General features: G+C 37.6%; 1 protein-coding gene across 5 annotated transcripts in view; it reads right to left on the reverse strand.

Moving 5' to 3' along the window:
• The window catches only part of pcdh9 (protocadherin 9), a 406,959-nt gene that overhangs the window by 380,942 nt on the left and 6,065 nt on the right, over positions 1-19,952 (reverse strand). The window contains exon 3 of one of the 5 annotated variants that reach the window (XM_030122710.1): positions 14,110-18,590. The exons of the other annotated variants lie outside the window; for them this stretch is intronic. Within the exon in view, the coding sequence (XP_029978570.1) occupies positions 18,573-18,590 (18 nt within the window). The 3' untranslated portion in view covers positions 14,110-18,572. Of the gene's footprint in view, positions 1-14,109; positions 18,591-19,952 lie in introns of those variants that run through there. 5 annotated transcript variants of the gene reach the window in all.

Below are 19,952 nucleotides of genomic sequence, written 5' to 3' on the forward strand. Positions count from 1 at the left end.
ATGCGTAGTTTTAGTTTAGTTTTAGTATTAATTTTAGTTTCGTTGTATCTTTTATCTTCTTCGCTGTCGTATTCAAATAAATCCTAGACAGGACTCTGCTGCTTTCTCCCAACTTTAGTCTCCATGGTTCCAGGTAGAGTGGGGATGAGAAGACGACTGTAAACGACAAGTGACGAGAAGTGACGGACCGTGAAGTTCCGTATGGTCCCGCTCGCTAAAATTGCTAGAGCGAAATAAATCGATTTCGTATCAATCCAACATCAACAAAGACAAAAACGAAAACGAAGGGAATTTTATCCATAATTTTTATATGTTTTAGTTAGTTTTGTAAGCACACAATGCAGTTTCAGTTAGTTAGCATTTTTTTCTTTTAATTATAGTTTTTATGTATTTCAGTTAACGAAAATGTTTTTTTCAATTCTAGTTTTTGTCATTTCGTTAGTTTTCATTCATGATAATAACCTTGATTTGCATATAATGTATATACATGTATGGGAATTGGTAACAATATAAATTAACGTATAAAGACCCAAACATTCACCAGCAACTAAAACTGTCTAATGATCTGAACTTTTTAATACCTGTTGATCCACTAATTATATCAATACATGTAAATAATTGGTGTAAAATGCAGTTTATCATCTTTTCATGGTCATCAGATATGACCCATTTGGACGTTCAGAGGCTCTGTATCTTCTCCGTCATCTTCTACAACATTGATTCACCAGTAAAACCCATGACAATGATAAATGACAGTGGATGCAAACACTTAGTTATTGACATCTTTGCTGCTAAAGTCATATTTTCTTCAGTTTTCTCTGTTTCTGATATAATAATCCTCAGCTTTAATCTGAGCTTTTATGAACATTTACATGATGAGTTAATTAAATATGGGAAAACAACTGATTTTCACTGAGAAAACACAAAATACAGAGGATAATATTAGAGTAAATGGTGATAAATCACTTAAAATTGGTTAAATAGAGAGAACAACTCACTTGGGAACTGCCATAAAAGTAGCACTGGATCTTTATGGGTTAAGGTAACCTTTTATAAGATGCTGTTAATGGTGAGAGACAAGTCATTTTTGATCATTTTTGAGTTATCCCATCATTTACTCATATGGTGTTTAGTTAGATCAGTTTAAGGATAATTTTACAAGTCAAGTGTGAAATCATGTAAATAGCCAGACTACACCCCAGAAAGTCCTGAAGGTGAAGTCATTTTAACTGTCTCTCTTAACAGTCTGTTCCCAGGTGCTGAAGATGTTTCCGCTGCTTCATCATGATTAGACTTGTAAAGAATTTCACTTCTTTTAATACTTTTTCACATTACTCTCAAAGACCAAGGTGTAATATGTCAAGGTAACAGCTGTTTTGGTGTTGGCAGCTCTTAGTGATGTGTGTGTCACGTGTAGTCCACTGAGCTGCTATACTGGTTCTCACTGCACTTTCTTTCATTTCTTTGACTGCTGGCAAAGACTTGGCTTGTAAATTATATTCTGAATAGTCAAATATCATATTTATAGTTTTTGGCACAATGTAAATGGTATCAAAAAATCGTTTTGTCTCTCTTGACCTCCATTGAGCTCCCATAGGGCTTCGGCTATCTATACACACATTTGTAGGCTTCTTAATACAGGAAGAGATCTTTAATGAGGAGGCAGAATTACATTCTAATTAGAAATAATTTAGAATGTAATTACTAATGCATGATTTATTGATTGATTGATTTACAATGACCAGGAAGCCAAAATATCCTGTCCGCTCATGGTACGTTCTGTTTCATGCTTAATGGAAGATTCTCAGTCGCAGGCATTTATTTCTATAATATGTCAAAAACATACATAATTTTAGGGTTTGAGGTATTATTTTGCAGAGGCTTACTTTGTGGGATTTGCACAACATTATTTTTTACAGGATTCTAGCATCCTGATAATAAAAAATAATTAAACATCCGGTACTGAGCAAATAGTCTCTTCTCAAGTAGGATTTTTAGGCAGAAAATTATTCAGTGTTCACGCAATAATTATTCACAGTAATGAGAGTGATTTAGGAGTGTGACTGGATGAGTATTTAATATTATGACCATATTTTCCCCCTGCCCATGAAACTCTAACTCACATAAAAAAAAAAAAAAAAACATGACGCTGGTTAAATACTTAATATACATTGAGCCAGTATATAACATATAATTTCTTCGTTTCAGAAAAAGCCTAATAGCTTGAGCTTCAACACCCAAAACAAAGCAAATAGAAGAGGACCAAGGATATGATGCAAATAGCAACCACCTGATGTTAAGCATACCAATACCAGGGGATGGAGGGGTTCATCCCATGAGCCCACAGTCACTTTTAGCTTGCACATTAATTACGTACTAGTCGTGCAAAGTGATTCATGCTTAACATTAAAGTAGTAGTTAGTCACTCAGACACATGCAATGAAATGAACTGGCCAAACACAAACATGAACACACGCTGCACAACAAAACAGACTTTCACACTGAACCTCATCATCCTGAAAAAAAGACCTACAGAGCTGAAAATGGCCTCCCCACTCACAGAAAAGAGGTCTATTATCATGACAACAGATATGTAGGACTGTCCAGTGAAGGAGAGACTAGTGCACCATTGAGAGAGAGGGGCTAATTTCCACTCAGTGGGGTTATAATGAGCCTTTCATCCTCTTATCCTGCCTGGTTACCATTGGAAACCATACAAACTCTGATATGAGAAGCAAAGCAGCAGAACTACAGCAGCATTTACTGTGGAGGAAGTGTAAGGCAGAGGAACAAACTATAAGATCTTGATACGGTAGGCTTAAACATAATAATGGAGTCTCATGTTTATTTGAAGCTCAGCAGGATAAATCCCTTCCGGACCTTTAATTAAGGTAGCATTTTATGAAAAATGGAAAAAAAAAAAAAAAAGCATGTATGAATTAGCCATCTTCTACTCAGACTGTTGTACAAATAAGAAAAACATGTTTTCTGGAATGGAACAACTCCATACTGCGCTGCATATTTTTCAAAAGAGAAACATTAAAAGCGGGTTGTTCGGTCCAAGAAGCTCCATTATGAGCATTAAGAACTGCAGTCCGCACTACAGCAGCTTTATATAAGCACAGTGTAACTTTAAAGAATGCGGGAACCTTTTCCCAACTCTATATAGATACAGTACATTTACCCTGTGGATGCTAATTATCTAAACAGCGCTATTTTGATAGAAGTAGTTAAAATAGACTTTGCCTGTGTGTGTTATTTAGTCATATGCAAATAAACAACAAATCACTTCATTAATCAGTGCCAATTTAGGGTCAGCTCAGTAAAACTTAGTGTAAATGAATGTGTTATCGCCACAGAATAAAACACTTTCTAAAGAGTCTTCCTGTCGAGGCAAAGCAAAGAAAGCAGTTGTGCAGTTCTATGACTTCTTGGAAGGTTTTTGTTGTTCTCTGTTATTTGTATAGCCTTATACCTCCAGTCGCCGTGAAAACCTTGAGCTTGTATAAAAGTCCGGCAGCATTTCTGATCGAAGAGTGAATCACACAGGCAACGCTGATAATACAAAAGATAGCATGCGATACACTCAGTGACACACGGACATGAAGTAGCTCAGCTGAGACAGTCTGAATACGAGGAGGTTAGCCAAACAAACAGATTGCACATGAATGACAATGAGGCAGAAAATTGGTGAGAGCAGCACCGGAAAACAGCACAAGACTGAGGAGCAATATTGCATGAGGGCTTTAAAATATGCAGGTAGGTTGTGAAGTAGATTCTGAGTACACAAAGTGAAGCAGCATGACACTGTCACCCAGAGAACACTCCCACATATCCTCCATAGTTTACCTTTTGTTTTTGTTGTTTGTTTTTTTTTTCTCACGACACCACGGGAGTAACGACTGATGCATGACAGACAGAAAGACAGACCGGGCATTACAGGTTAAGGGACGACTTTCCCAGCATCTTTCGCCTCCACCTCTGACCATCTGCCTCTCTGGCTGTAGTCCTCTTCTCCTGAGGTTAAACTCTAAATTGGCAGTCAGCTAAGCAGCCACTTAGAGAAAAGGTTCAGGTGGGTAAAATCAAATAGTCATATACTGTGTTATACAATTTGGGTAAGTGCACATTGGAAACAAGAAGAACAGAAAATGTAGAATTCTGCTAAATTAGACTGCTGAAATGTTGTATTCTGGCAAACAAGTAGAGAGGTGAGGTGAGGGGAAATTGACAGGCAGATGGTGAATGATGAAAATTGAGAAATAAATTAGGGTACAAAATGAGAAATACATAGAAAAGAACGAAATGCAGGCATAAAAGGCTGAAAGTGGAGAATTGCAGAAGGAGACAGGAATGAGTGGAGCAGCAGGGGAGAAATAAAGGAGAAAATGTAGAGGTGAAGAATAGGAATCAAGAAATAGAAAGGCAAGGAGTGGGCCGGGAAACAAGGACAAGGAGAGGTCTTAAAACACTGGCCCAATGGCTTATGCTTCGTCATCCGATAGCAAAACATTCATATATATACAGTATGTAAAGAAGAGCTTGTCTCTGAGATAGCCTGTAGTCTTGTCCCTGAACTCAAGCTGAGCCAGAAAATGAATACTGACAGAAAGAGAAGAACAGAGGGAAAAGAAAGAAAAACAAAAACAAATATCAGGCTTGTATTAAGTCAGAATCTTAAGCCAAGCCTCTCATCTTTCAACACTATACAGATATGCACTCTCCAGAAAACCTAATAATGAGGATAGGAGGTCCACAATAGCCTGTTTTAATTAGATTCCTCGGTGCTGATTTTTCTTATGCTAAACAGTGAGGCAAGGATCAGACATGGCGACACTTCCAGCGTGGTGTTTAGTTTCATTAGCGATGTGTGGCAACAACAGACAGATTTACAACTGGACCACCACCCAAGGTTTGGGCACCGCTCCCACATTCTCATGGTTACCCCATATTCAGCTTGGCATCCTAAAAAGCCACCCCTCTCTCATTCTCTGTCTCACTTTCACAAACACACGCTCACATTAATTAGCATTATGAAAATATGGCGTTTGCCACAGAGACCCAACAATTATAACAAAATCCAAGTAGCCAGATATGATGTTGAAGTGTGTGCTTTTCACTTTAAACTGGTGGATTTAGTGCTGACTGAAGTCTGTGCATTCTTTTTCTGTCTATGTGGGGGCTCATATTTGCGTGTGCATGTGCGCTCGTTGGCCTGGCAGCAGCTCCTTAGAAAGTAGGACTGAGAGCCTGTTACAGCAGTCCCAGTGTGTGGCCTCCCTTGGCACACAAACACAAATTAGCTGAGGGACGACTGCTGTGGCAGAAAGCTTCTCTGCAGACAAAACCTCTTAATATTCTTTCCAAGTCCATTAAGGCCTCAAGAGATTGGCCGGGATTGATTGTTTGTGCTTGATATTACGGGGGCCTTCAAGGCCTGATCCTCGTCGAAAATTAGACATGGCATTTGTTAAAGCCTAAGGAATTGAAAAAACCCAAATACAAACCTGTGTGTTGTTATCATGCACATAGTGAAGGATGGTAGAGAAAACATTCATCTAATTAGCAAATACTTTTTAGCTTTAGGGTTCATTGACAATTTGACTGCATTTCCAACTCAGTGGCTTCTTTTTTATATATGCATATATACATATCTATGTGTCAGTACATTTCTTTATCAAGATGGATTTTTTCCAGTCAATTACTCAATTAAGGAAGTGACCTCCGTACACCCCCTCCACACATGCATCACACGCCCATGAAGAAGAAAGGATTCCTTCTTGTGAAGCTGATGCAGGCACCCAGGTGCAGAATAGAAAGCCCTGACATCAAATGATGCTTTATATTTTCCCTTTTAATCTGACTGGTTATTAGAGGAAGTCTACAGGACTCAGATATCAGAAGTGAACTAAACACGTATTTCATTGCTTCTGTTATTTAATAGATTCTACAGTATTTAAAAAGTATTCTCAGATTTAGGTTCTTATCCATAAACTAAAAGCCCATTATGAATGAAATATCTGCTTCTCTTTATTTATTTATTTCCTATTATTTTTCTGCTAACATAGATAAAGTCATAGCTTTATAATTATTGCACAGCTTTAATACAGAGACTAAGAGTTTATGTGAGGTTACTTTAGGATCACATGCCCACACACAGTTAATAGCCAAGTGACACATGCTTAAAAAAAGACTAAAAGAGCATGTTTAGTAAAGGTGGACAAGTAGGAGCCGTTGAAGAGCCACGTTAATAATTCAATATACTATATATGTGAGGGAGCTCATGCAAGAAACACAAAGTGACAAAGTGACCCCCGCTTGCACTGCAAAAGACACCTGTCTCAATGGCTCATTTTCTCCCACACTGAGCCAACAATTCTCAGTAATGACTAAACATTTGGTTGAAATAAGTCCCAGTGCAGTTTGCTTTAATTCTGAGTATATTCAAACATTAGTCGGCGGTGTTCTTCACACAGGGAACCAGACTTCAGCGCTTTATTGTCAACAGTTGAACTACTTATACATCAAGTATCAAGAAGTGCGCTGTTTGGTAAAAACTTAAAACCAGTAAATCTCATCAGTGTTGGGACATGCAGGACATGAATGACTTATACATACTGTAAAACACCGTGCAAAAGTCTTAGGCTACCTTTAGCTTTGTTGTTTTTCAAAGTTGAACTAACCACACATATTTACTTCTCATTCTCTTTTCTTCAGATAAAACAAGAGAATATAGAACATATATGCACAGTCTTAAAAGACACACATCTGAACTAAATGGTTAAAAGGTTAAAGCTGCTGTTTAGTTTGACCCCTGACCCCATGACAAGAAGCAGCACAAATAATTAGAAACATTTGACGTGTGTTGACGGTTGGTTTATAGAAGCTGTTTTTTCTGTGAAACTTTAGTTTTTACCACTGTACGTACTTATTATGTATATATATATATATATATATATATATATATATATACATATATATTCAAATGGTATCTTTACACAGAGACTGAGAAATGCACGTGTGGTCATTATAACTTTACTATGACTAATACTGTACATATACACGTTTACTAATAAAATTGTTGATTTTACTGAATCCACTTCATCAGTATCAGTTTTTTTTTTTTTAATGATCCCTAGCTTCAAGGGTGCTGAAATATAAAAATCATTAAAGGACCTATAAGACAAATATAGACATAAGTTTATAGATATAATATAGAAATATTTAGCAACACTGACATGACACATCACTGGTCCACCTTATGGAAGGATTCTCGAGGCTTTCCACACCACATGACGGTCACTAATCAATAAAGTCCTTCCTTGTCAATGGGAAAGATCAAAGAACATGTTCCTCTAAGATATTAATCAGTCCAATCTGCCCAGTGAGTTGCTTTAAATCCCAACTGTCCTGCTCTGGTTATGAATATCATCCCAAAGGCTGGGCTATTAATAAGTGGATACACACACAAACACACACTTCCTACTGTGAAGATATGGACCAGAACAAGGCTGATCTCTGTGGGTGAACAGCTTAGAGCAGTGTTGAATAAGTGTTGGGGGAATAAAGTCCCATCATCACCGCATCGCCGTACACACACATACAGTATAGAGTGCATACACACATGCGCTCACATAGACGCACATGCACAATTCATGGGGGATTCCATGTGATGTATGGCCTGGGGCAGCTACAGTCCGGAATCTGTGGTGGAGAAGGAACCTCATTGTTCCCCGGACAGAGGCTGGGCTGGTTTCTGGGACACTGAAACACCCTACAAGCATGAAGCGGGGTCACATGTCACATGACAGACGGAGCCACAGCTTTTTAAAGATTAGAGGGGAAGGGGGAAATAGGGGCAATGGAGAGGCCACGCTGTTGTATGCAGTCATGTCCACAAAACACTCACTGTGCTGTCATGTTTTAGCGCTATACTCCACTGATTTTATCATCAGCTTTATCATGAGGACTGTTAGACTGTGAAAACAGCAGCATAGTTTCCACAGTAACCATGTCAGGAAAAGTAAACCTATTATATTTCTATTATGTCGTAAACTTGGAATGTAGAATTCATGTGAGTGCTTTTCAATCTTCACTCATAGACTTCTATTATTCAAATAAATGCATTATAATAAAATCCACTTCGACCACAGATAAACTCTTGAAAATAATTGTTTTTTCTGTCACCAATTGTAAGTCTGTGTCCTATATTGTTTCCCTGAAATGATGCTAAGTGGGATAAAAAAACTCTGTGGGCAGGAAACCAGGGCAGACAAGCCAACAGAGTGGATAAAGTTACCCCTCCGTGGTATCTGAGCTTGCATTACAGTCTTTTTGTAAAAGTTACAGTCAAATTTGCAGTTCTCCAAAGAGCAACCTCCTCTATTTTTGCATAGTAAATGTTCCCCTTCTTGCACTGGTACTGCAGCTCTGACTTCTGAATGTCACAACTGAAAGAAGCCTTAAAGCTCATACATTTAAAAAAAGAAGTTTCCTGGAAAAGCAGTTGTGGCAGGAAATAGAAAATAAATCTGGGTGCATATATCCATTATCAGGGCACGTTATCGGGAGTCTGAGGAGAGAGAGGAAACCAGGCTGGGTCTCTATGTGCGACGTAAGATAGGGGAAACCAATTTTCACCTCCTCTTTCCTCATCCCCAACACAGTACTTGATTCACTCCTCGCTAACTCTGCACAACCAGGACGAAATCATTTTATCTAAATAAGCTGGCCAAATGTTTTACACCTCTGCATATTACTGAATGGCGATAAGGGGTGCTGGTTCACCATTCCGTGCAAAGCATCTCTTCTTTACCGTTTTTGTCCGCACCGTGGCCTTAACAACGACAGGCGGGTCTGTAAGGCTCTGTGTGTGTGTATATATATATATATATATATATATATATATATATATATATATATACGAAGGCTGCAGAGATAGAAAGTGCAAAAATAAGGAGGTGAGAGTATTTTAAAACCCTGCCATTTCTTATACCCTCGACGATAAAACAACAGACAAGCCATATTTTATGTTTGCGTTAAATATTCCCATGTGTGGCACCTCTATGACAGCTTATTCTCGCGCAGATTTATCACAACCCTTATCTGCTCAACTCAGTAGACAAAGCCAAGGCACACAGCTTACACAGTAGCGTGCTGATGCCTGAGGCACAAGACAAAGCATACAATCAATACAAATCTGCAGTCTATACATTGAACAGGAGTGGGTTGACACACATCCTTCCAACAGCCATATATCACAACTTCTTATCTAATTAGCTCCCTGAAGAGCATTATATGTCTACTAATTCACTCATTTCTTATTGTAGAGTCTGCCAGGGAAAATCATATGCTATCCCAGTAAAGTGTTGTTGCTCTTTGTTGTAATGATGAAGGGAATCTATTAATGATGCGGTTCAGATTTAAGGAAATATATAATTAGTCTTAACACCAATTAATCAGTGTTCTTTATCCTATTCACTATGGGGAAATAATTTATCCTTAATTCTATGATCCTCTTCAGTTTAATCAGGAGGATCAAACGTCTCCCGGTGCTAATTCAGACTGAGCTAAATATTTGACTGACACGATTGACTTTATTTTGGGTTGACGATCAGACAATAAAGCAAATTCATCATATTGGACCTTGTCATGTCATGGTATAAACAGTAGTTCTCAGAGCATGGAATTGTTTTTGGCCCAAGTTCTCCATGGTTATAAAGATAACAAAGATTTTACATGTTGGAATTTCCTTTTTTATTATATCCATGTTGTTGATTACTCTGCGTAAATGTAAATCCTTGGAAATCCCCATAAAATCATTTCACGCTTTTATTCTAAGTGTAATGTGCTTCCTGTAAAAAATCCCTGTGGAAACAACTACTAAGTCCTCAAGAGACTGTATTTAAGAATCATATTTATCTACGTGAAAGGCTCAGAATTAGCATTACTTACATCTCAATCCTAAGTGTAAACATCAAAAATCACTGTGTGTCATTTTTCATCTGTTTTTTTTTTTTTTTAACCCAAAGTATACTCTCTGACATTACTCTTTTCTGCACAACATAACCCTGCTTCCCACTTCCACACCTCACCTGGAACAGTCTGATTATAGAGCAACCCCACCGGAGCATGTGGGGGTTAAGTGCCTTGCTTAAGGGCACCCTGCCGGTAGTTTTACTTCCTCAGTCTAATTTATCCTGCCTGTCCAAGGACTGACCCACCAACCCTCTGGATAAAAGTTTGCTCCTTTGACCTTTGGGCTGTTTTTTTTCTGTTTCTGTTTCCATCAGTCTGGATGCTCTGTATAAACTGAATGCATATGCCAGCATGTCTTTAGAACCAAAAAGCGAATAGAAAACAATAACATTCGCCTCCCAGAGGTTTGACCACAGCACCTCCCTTGAATAAAGATCTTATACACAGCACAGCGGATGAGTTTTCCATTCCCTGATACATCACCGCATAATTTGCTGCTGTCCTGAAGGATTCTGAGCTGTTAAGGTAAAAATGAAAATAGTTTCTCTCTTTGTCTGGAGTCAAATGCATTTGGGAATTTAATCTTAGAAATCCACTCACCTTTTTTCATTTTTTCCCCCAAAAGGGAAAATATGAGTGACTGGAAACTGGTTAAGGGAAGATTACACTAGAGGAAAATGTCAGTGGGACTAGACCACACTGTCAGTAAAGGGAAAGATGACAGCATGTGCACCAGCAGCAGAAAAAAAAAAAAAAAAAAAGGCTCAAACTCTTGGGCCCTCTTCAAGCATCTGACTGAGACTGATTTTAATTCAATGCAATGGCGTCGGGCAGATGACTAATTCAGGGATGCTCCGAGCCAAAGCTCTGTGTTCAAAAAGCATCTGTCAATTCATGGAAAGACTTGAAAATGTAGCATATGTAAGCATATCCATTGAAGTCAATGTAATTTCTAAAGACTATAGTCTGCTTTTCAGCGTATTTCAACCTAGACGTCACATATAGGCTGCTTAGCCTGTGTTGTCCTGGTTATTGTTGAATTGTATTCATCTGAATTCATCACAACTCCCCTTGTTTCAAAGTTATTACTATTTTTATGTATTTTTTTCCTTTAAGCAATGAATATATTTGCTATATCTTTTTTTTTTTTTTATCTCATTTGCCTCAAAGTACACATTTGATGTGTGTATCATATGAAGAATAAAACATATAAGGCGATATGACTTTTTTTTTTTTTAAACAATGCTTTAAAGTCACATGACTGCTATGATGGCAACCAATCTTTAACTGAACAGACGACACATGCATACAAATAGTATTAATGCACCACTTTACATGCATACATAGTGGTGTGCTTTCCCTACTCAGACCTTTATTACTGAGTTTAGTGTGGTGCTGCAGCGTGAAAAAGAGAAGTAAAACCTCACACAGGGACCTTTTTATTGGGAACCTTAATCTCTTCAGCACATTAGAGGTCTCTATGGTGTCTCAGCAGAGTTCAATAACATTTCTAAATGTGAGCAGTTACACATTTTGTTCTAGTGCAAATAAATAAATGTAGCAGACAAATCGTCTCTCAGATCGTACAGCTGTTACCAGGAGCATTTGCACTGTTGCTTTATTTACTTTAATCAACCTATACTATATGTCAAAGGGAAACACTGGGCTTTGTTTATCTTGTTGTGATTACACTTGTAATTATTTGGCTATATTTGTAAATGAATCTCTCCTTCACAGATTGAATAAGTGAATGTATTCCTGCTTTATCACGTTCATTTGACACATAGTCGTTTTTATGAAGAAACATTTTACAGAGAACGCGTGTTATAAAATATAAAGGAGTTTACCTCAACCAACAGTGTAGTAAATAATACATAATCAAACAATGCAACACATAATTACACACTGCATAGTATATGCTTCTAGATAATGAATATTGCTTTTGATTATTTAGTGAGAAATGCTATTTAAATGTCTTTATTTTTCTTGAAATTATGTTTTAGAAGCAGGGTTTTTTGCTGCATTTACCAACAGGAAAGCTGTTTATTTAACAACACTGTCAGTAAGTCTTATGTTTGACCACCTTTAACTTATAAACCAATCACATGTGCTGCTCTACCATACATACCAATCTCTACTGGCTTTGCATAATGAAACAAATTACAGCAACTCGGAGAACATTACTGTGAAAGACGAAGGACGGAATCAGTCTTGTTCCTCTCCAAACAAGGTTAACAACACATGACTCCATCCCTGTGCAGATAATTGGGGTTTGAACATTATGCACTGTTGTGTGAACTCACTTTCACGATGACAAAAGTTGTATAAGAGAACAATGCAAACACAGGGATTTAAAAATGACTGCAGTAACTGTGTATGCATATTGTTGTGCATACACAGGCTTTATGTCAAAATTCTACGAGGAGTTTCATGCATCTCGTGCTCAAGGGGCTTAGTTAAGCCCTGCTTTAAACCTTCCGCAAGACAAAAAATTGTCTTATATGCCATCTCTGAATTCCTTCTCCATCAGTAAAATGCATGCATGCTACATTTTGCAACTGGCATGTAGAGAAAAGGGACTGTCTATTCATAGTCTTACACTAGTAACATTATGCACATAGGGGTCACATCTGAGATCTTGTGCAAACAATGAAAACCCGCACCGTAAATTTAGTTTGTATTAATATCATACATGGATTGTACAGAATTTGTAAACACAGCAATATGAGAAGGTAAGACGGTGACGACAAATTGGGATAAACCGTGCAGAGATGCTACACCGGCATTGGCTTTTCAGCCCTTTTTGAAAAGGACAGGCAACATGATTATATTTTAGGTCAGGAGTCAGGTTTCAAATTCCAGTCGGTAAGTGTACACAGCTTTCTGAAAGTGACCGTATGGATGAGGTCAAACTTTAAAGCCTATATTTATTTATTTATCCTTTTTTTCCTCGTCCTCAGTCAAATGCAGACTAAGCTGTGCTTCTAGCTTTCAAACGGAGTGGACAGATTAAGCTGAGTTAGGCCTACTTTCCATAGATGTGTTGGCATGGCACTTTGAAATCCACACTCCCCCCCCCCCTATCCCTTCTGCAAAAACCAGTTAAGAGGTGACACATCTATACTTCTTAAACTGGAAGGAAGGTAGCTGGAGATTAACTAATGAAAGTGCTACTAGGAAAAGTCACTTATTGCGCAACTGAAGGAAAAAAAATATTAAACAGTCTTGCTTTTCATTTAGGTGTTTCCTAGAGTCGATGTAAAATATGAGGCGAAAACTGAAGGAATTTCTGTTAATGATAACGCTGGTGATTATGATGGTGATGATGATGATGGTGGTGTGAGTTTGGGAACTCCAGGTGCCTAAGGGAGAAACTTGTCTTTTACTATTAAAACCTAGGCTGATATTTAAAGTCGATGATGCTGTATTTATATTGTCTGATCCATCACATCTTATTTCTTCAACTGATGTAATTAAGTGCCGCTTCACATATCAGATTTAAATCTTAATTAGATTAAGAGCGCAAGAGCACAGGATACAATGAAAATATACAGGAGTGGAGTGCTTAAGATGCAACCACAAAGCTCCTCCTTTTCTTCCTTTCTGATCATCTGTGCAGACACAACTCATTGCATGTTGGTAAATACATATATGGACTTTGGGTTATTTTCTGTATATACATGTTTATCATAATAATAATCCATTCATGTATTTATGTATTTGTAACTTACTGCAGACATACAGATCTTTTAGAGTACTAAAAAAAAAAGCTAAACAACCTACAGGCTGATTTTACACTTTCATACTTCCTGTATGATTAACACCTAAGCTGGTTATGTGTCAGAAACTTTGTGTGACTCATTTCAAATAATGAATGCAGTCGATCCAGAAAATCAGTTTGCTCCTTAAAATACACAACTTGGCATTGTAATCAGGCAAACCACTTGTTTCCAGGAAAATGTTGATTGGAAGTGGTTCACACGTCGTAGCTGACTGAAATATATCCCAGTTTATACATAATGGCTTATCACAGCATCACACAAGAGAACAAACGGACAAATTAAAAACAGGAACGAAATGATCTCTTTGAAACATTTATTATGAAATTATAAAGGTAGAATAGCACTGTTCAAATAAAGCTTTCAAAACAGAATAGGAGTTGCACTTTTTTTTTTTCTTTTTTTTTTACCGAATAAGTGGCAGAGTTTATTTCAGATGTATTTTATGTATACCCAGCAATGAATAAAAGCAAAAAAGAAGAAAGCAGGGCAAATAAAAGAAACAAAAATAATCAAAACAAGCTGATTATTGTTTAACACAGCACATTAGGCAAGATTACCAGGAGTTCAATTTACATGAAACATATCATATATACAAGAAAGATTTACATAGATGAGGGTTACAGAGTCTTTGTGAGCTACAGAGCCCAGTGGCAAAGCAGTCAATAGCAGTCACATTTCAATTCAAGTGTGGCTCTTTGCTTGAGGGGGGTTTTGGCTGGCAATGCCATTATCACAACTATTAGTCCAGACACTGGCACACGCTAGTGACAGAGCAGCAGCCTGTGTGTCACTCCACACAACAACCCAATGACAAGGACGCGTCTCCCTCTGGGTTTGTCATGTCAGAACATACAGCACCGCTTTGCCCATCTTTTACATCCTCCTATCTCTATAATGATAAAGGGAGAGAGGATGGTACGTAACAGGAAGAAAGTGGGGCTATGTGCGGGACACAAAGCTCCCTCATCTGTCACATATGATCACAACACAAAGGTGAAAACACCCTCGGTGATTTAACATCGCATGTAACGGCACTGACCCCAATAAAACATGGGTGAAAGGTGTGCGCTGAAGACGGGGAAGATAAGGAGTGGGTGGAGGGACCAAGTGAGGGGTGGAGAGGAGAAGATGGGGTGGGAGGGGAAGGGAGGGGGGGGGGGGCATTCAAACAATGAAGTAGCATCATAACTTCATCTTTTTATATCATTTTTGTAGACAAGCAAGCAGTCAAGAAACATTTTCTTCCACCCTCTACTCTTATACTTTGGTTAAAATTAAGAAATATCTAATAAGATGTAGATTCCTTAAGTGTTTTAAGCTGCAGTTTGTCTTTTTCTTATCATGCAGTGTTAGAAAAAAATATGAAACTAGTATGTCAACTTTGATTGATTACCTCGAAAAATGGGAAATGTGTTCTGTGGATTAGTGAAAACATGGAGATGAATTAAGTAATGACAGCCTCACAAAAGCCACAATGACTTGTTTTTTGTGCATGCAAAATGTTAATTTCACAAAGCAAACCCCCAGAAGATTGATTATCAATCAGTTTGCTTTGAGAAATTGCACAAATGAATAATGCTAAATCTTTAGAAGAATAGGTTGTCAGCCAAAGAACAACAAACCAAAAATGAAAAATACATATGGACACACACAAGTACATCCTGTTGATATATGACAATATTTGTCATTTTCAAAACAGACAAATACACCACTGTAGAGATGAAAAAGGCATATAAAATATACATGTATGGAAATGGCTTAACGAAAATGAAAATGAATAAATGTTCACATAAAAAATGTAATTCCTGGTAATTTGCCATCATCTGTGTTTTTTGGCATTACTGCCTGTAGCAGTTTTAGGCAACAAAAAAGCTACATACAAATAAATATATAAATATATTACAAATCAGTAGCACTTCATTTTTTCTCAACAGAAGAAAATAAAAACATATAAATGAACTGCACAGTTCAGCCAGTGTACCAAACCGGAGCTTTGATTTATTTTGTTGTTTTGTGCAGAAAAAACTGGTTCCCCCTTGGGGCAATAATCTACTCTGGTAGTACTCACACCCACTACCTTAGTATAGCCCACAATCCATTTCATTTCCTTTTACCCACCTAGACATAGACGACATGACACGTTTTTTAAAGAAATACACTGTTTACTGCAGTAAGGAGCCCCTCGAATCCTTCACTGATGATTTAAAGCTTTGATAGAAACTTCACTCGCAGACTTATTGGCTTACTAACTCCTGATAGCGACATTTGTTTTGGGGATCTGCTACATTTTACTTCGCACAAGAAACATAATACAGTAGTCAGGTTTTTCTTCTTGCATGTACAAGTAGTTTGGTTAATTATTTAACTGAAATTGGCAACAGACCCAATTGTAGATAAGACAGAATTTTCTCACAGATATGGTTAATTAATGTCTTCACAGTTAATAATCCAGTTTAACCATTTATTCATATGCTCAGAATTGATAAGATTTTAAACACTGTCCTAATTTCCAAGAAACTGTTACATCCGCCAGACTATCTGCAGTGGGTGTCATGAGCACGTACAGTATGAGAAATTATAAACATACAAGTGACAGATAGCTGAGGAGAAGGATGTATGATCACAGTCGGCAACAATCACTGGCCTCTCTCCATCTTCCTTTTTCATACTAAACTCTGTGTCAGCACAACCCAGAAGATACTGCAACAGACTTTTCCCCTCAGGTGCAACATTGTCATAGTTCATTAATCTTCTCAAACTTCTCCTGCTGCCATCAGCCCCCGTACGTACTACTAATCCCCTTATTAATGTGGCAAATGAACCTGCACAAGAAGGACGACTCCCCCAAGGCTCCGTAATTACAATGGTCTGTACAAACTCCTGTTTGCATAGAACGTCCATTCATTAAATGTACTGACAAGACAACTCCAAGATTACTCCACTACAGATTACTCCACTCTTCTCACATCTCTTTCTCCTGTCCTGTAGTCTAAACTGAATACATCTACTAATATCACCGATACTGTAATACAAGTCTGTTTTTATTGTACAAGTCGTAACAATCAGTAAAACGATGCTGATCCAGACCGCTCACATATTTGCTGAATAATGGCAATAAAATTAAGACAAAAGTCTGCAGATTTGTTTTGCTTAGGTCAAACTTCTATATATGCTGTAGCTACAGTAAAGCTGCACAAAAGGAGGCTGGTTCATTGCATCCCCAGAGCTAAAGAATGATTTCAGCTAAAGAAAAGCACATCAGAGCAGTGTAGGATAACTGAACTGCAGGAACACATCTTTTCTGCCATGCAAGAAAAATACTAACCCACAGCAATTAAGCCTTTTTACATATAAGGTGTTCAGGCAACATAGCTGCACCCTGCGCCTTAAGGCACCTAATTGCACACCCTAACATATACTGTAATGTGGCTTTTATATTACCATAACAAAGCAAGGACAAAGACAGCACAGCTTGTGTATTCAGAAGAAAGTACACATATATATTATATACTGTATACTCATTAATTTAATATCTAAAAAAAAAAAACAAAAAAAAAAAAACACCATTATTTTCATATTCACCATGGGATTTTTCTTAAAGGTAATGATGAAGAGTGAAATATCTGTGTGTGGATATAATTGATTATGTGTAACATTTCACACACTATCCAAATGACTCAGTAAAACCATGTGAATGAATCCATAACATAAGCTGTGGGATCTAGTGCACAGTACATGGTTAATGCGTAGCCACTGGGCTCATGGCGTCTTACTGAACCACATCTATGTCTGCCTTTCAGAATACTGAAAGGAAGAGCGTCAGAGTGATGGTGAAACAGCGATGATTATACTTGGTTTCTTAGATGCTTGTGTTGCCTTCTGAAACTAGGACAGTGTTTTCATGCCTTTTTTCCTCAGTGTTGTTTACACTAATGTAGGTCCCTAGAGGGTAAATAATAAGTGAAAAAAAAGAAAGAAAGAAAAGGCAGGGATTGTTCTTATTGCTATCAGCAAAGTTTGGGGTGTCTCTAAAGCTGATTCCACAAGGCATTAGTTTATGATGACACTGTTACAGATGTCAGATATTCCCTATGCCCTATATTCTCCAAATGGAAGACACCACTCATGCCTTCCTCCATGCTATGCTGTTGCTTTTGTTCCCCATTCCCATTCCAATCCCCTCACTCCCTCTCTTTCTTCTTGTTTATCAATTTCCTTTCTATTCCCTTATTTATTGATTAGTGCTGATGTTGCATAGAAGTGGCTCTTGAGAACTGGAACAAAATGGCTTTTCAATTCTTTGAGAGAAGGTCAATTTTAAAAGCAACTCCCCTAAGCTTTACACATTTCTTTTCCTTTAATGTTTTTCTCACTTAATTGCTTATTTCATGACAGCTTCTGATAACCAACGGGTGACGCGTGTTGGTTTTTAGCTCATGAAGCAAAAATGCAAATGGTGAATATTATTATTGAATTTTTAATACCTTTGTGATGCCTTTTTACTATGTAACAAAATCACTTCAATATAGCACACTGAAGCACATTGTCTGCTCGTAATAATGTCTCTTTCTCAATGATGACTGTGATTTGATAATCTCATGATATTACTTTTGGATGTACTGTCTGTTTAAAGCCTCACTCCAAGGTAATTGGTATTTTTTTTTTTTTTTGTCTTTTACTTTTTAGAAAGAACAGCTAATCCCCTGACATTTCTTTCAATACACTGGCAGACTTTAGACAGCATTATGACACACCGGATGAGCGTTTGATGACTTCTTATTGATGCTCGTGAAATGGAGATGGCATGAGGTGTCAATACAGATGGTCGGACTGAAAAAAAAAAAAAAAAAAAAATCAAACAATGGATGCTGCGATGGCATTGATAACATACCCTGCTTTATCCAGTACATCATGTCTGTGCTGTGTCTAATCATTTAACCACAATCAATAGCAACCGTTTAACCTCAAATCTGGGATATTTGTCAGTTAAATGTTTTCTGAATAATTACAGCTAAAAGGAAACCACATTACCCTTAACAGTCTTCATTAAAAAATCTCCAAAGAAAGATATCAAGTAATTAAGGAAAGGATTATATTACATTTTTTTTCAATCTTAAGAACAGGAAATAAGAAACTATACCCTCATGAGCAGCTAAATACATTAGTGCATATTAATTTTAGCAATTTGGCGGGAATACTGTTGGGGACAACATTTTACTTTCCAAGCAGGGTCGGCATTGTGTGGGGGGTATTCACAAGCCATGCTCCAAACCCCCCAAATGCAAAAAAAAAGGGGTCATTGTGCTCCCCTCCCCCACCCACAGGTCAAGCCTTTGGCACCAGGCTCCACATTTTATAACTTAATTGATGTTTACAATATTAAAGGTGCTTTTCACAGAGTTACATCAAGTTAAAAAAAAAAATAAAACAACATATGGAAAAAACACACTTTTTTGGTTATAACTGGATCAAGTTCCGTTCAGTGTAATATGGTGTTTGACCTATGACCTACTGCTTTGATTTGTTGTCATTTTGTCAAAATACAAGCACCATGTACAGAAAGCAAGTCAGACGGTGCTCGCCGCTACCATTTTTTAAAAAGACCAAGCAACTACCAGCCTCCTGCACTTGGATAAAAAGAAATATGTCATATGAGGCTCAGCAGCAACACTTACCACCTGCACCTCTTCTAAAGCAAAGCCATGCATTTAATTCACTTCATGATGCCAGCCTTCGCTTTCATGATTGTTAGGCTACACAAAATGTTGAATTGCGTCTGGGTCTGTGTGAATTTATTCGCTTGGATGTGTATTCAGTTTCAAATGAGAGCATGTGTGCACATATTAGAGAGAGACGCTGTTTGGCTTGTATTTTTTTGTGCAGCGCGGATGCACGGCGCGGTGTCTGTAAGAGACTTTCAAAGATTTCATATCGAGCATTTGCATCTTGAATAGCAGGTTGTGGTAACCCCGGAGAAACAGAGGAACTCTGAGGTAAAGCATTTTCTCCTTTAATGAATTTAATCAGTAAATAACAGTTACTTGATTAGGATCGACTGATAACATGATTTGAAAGCAGTTGCCAAAAGGAAAAATGGGTAATTTGTAAAATGGGTAAAATTACAGATGAAAACTGTATATTTTACTGTATCTGAAACAGTGCATTTTGATGTTACCTACAGCCCTGTTTGTG

The sequence above is a fragment of the Sphaeramia orbicularis genome, chromosome 3, assembly GCF_902148855.1.
Source record: "Sphaeramia orbicularis chromosome 3, fSphaOr1.1, whole genome shotgun sequence".
Classification (NCBI taxonomy): domain Eukaryota; kingdom Metazoa; phylum Chordata; class Actinopteri; order Kurtiformes; family Apogonidae; genus Sphaeramia; species Sphaeramia orbicularis.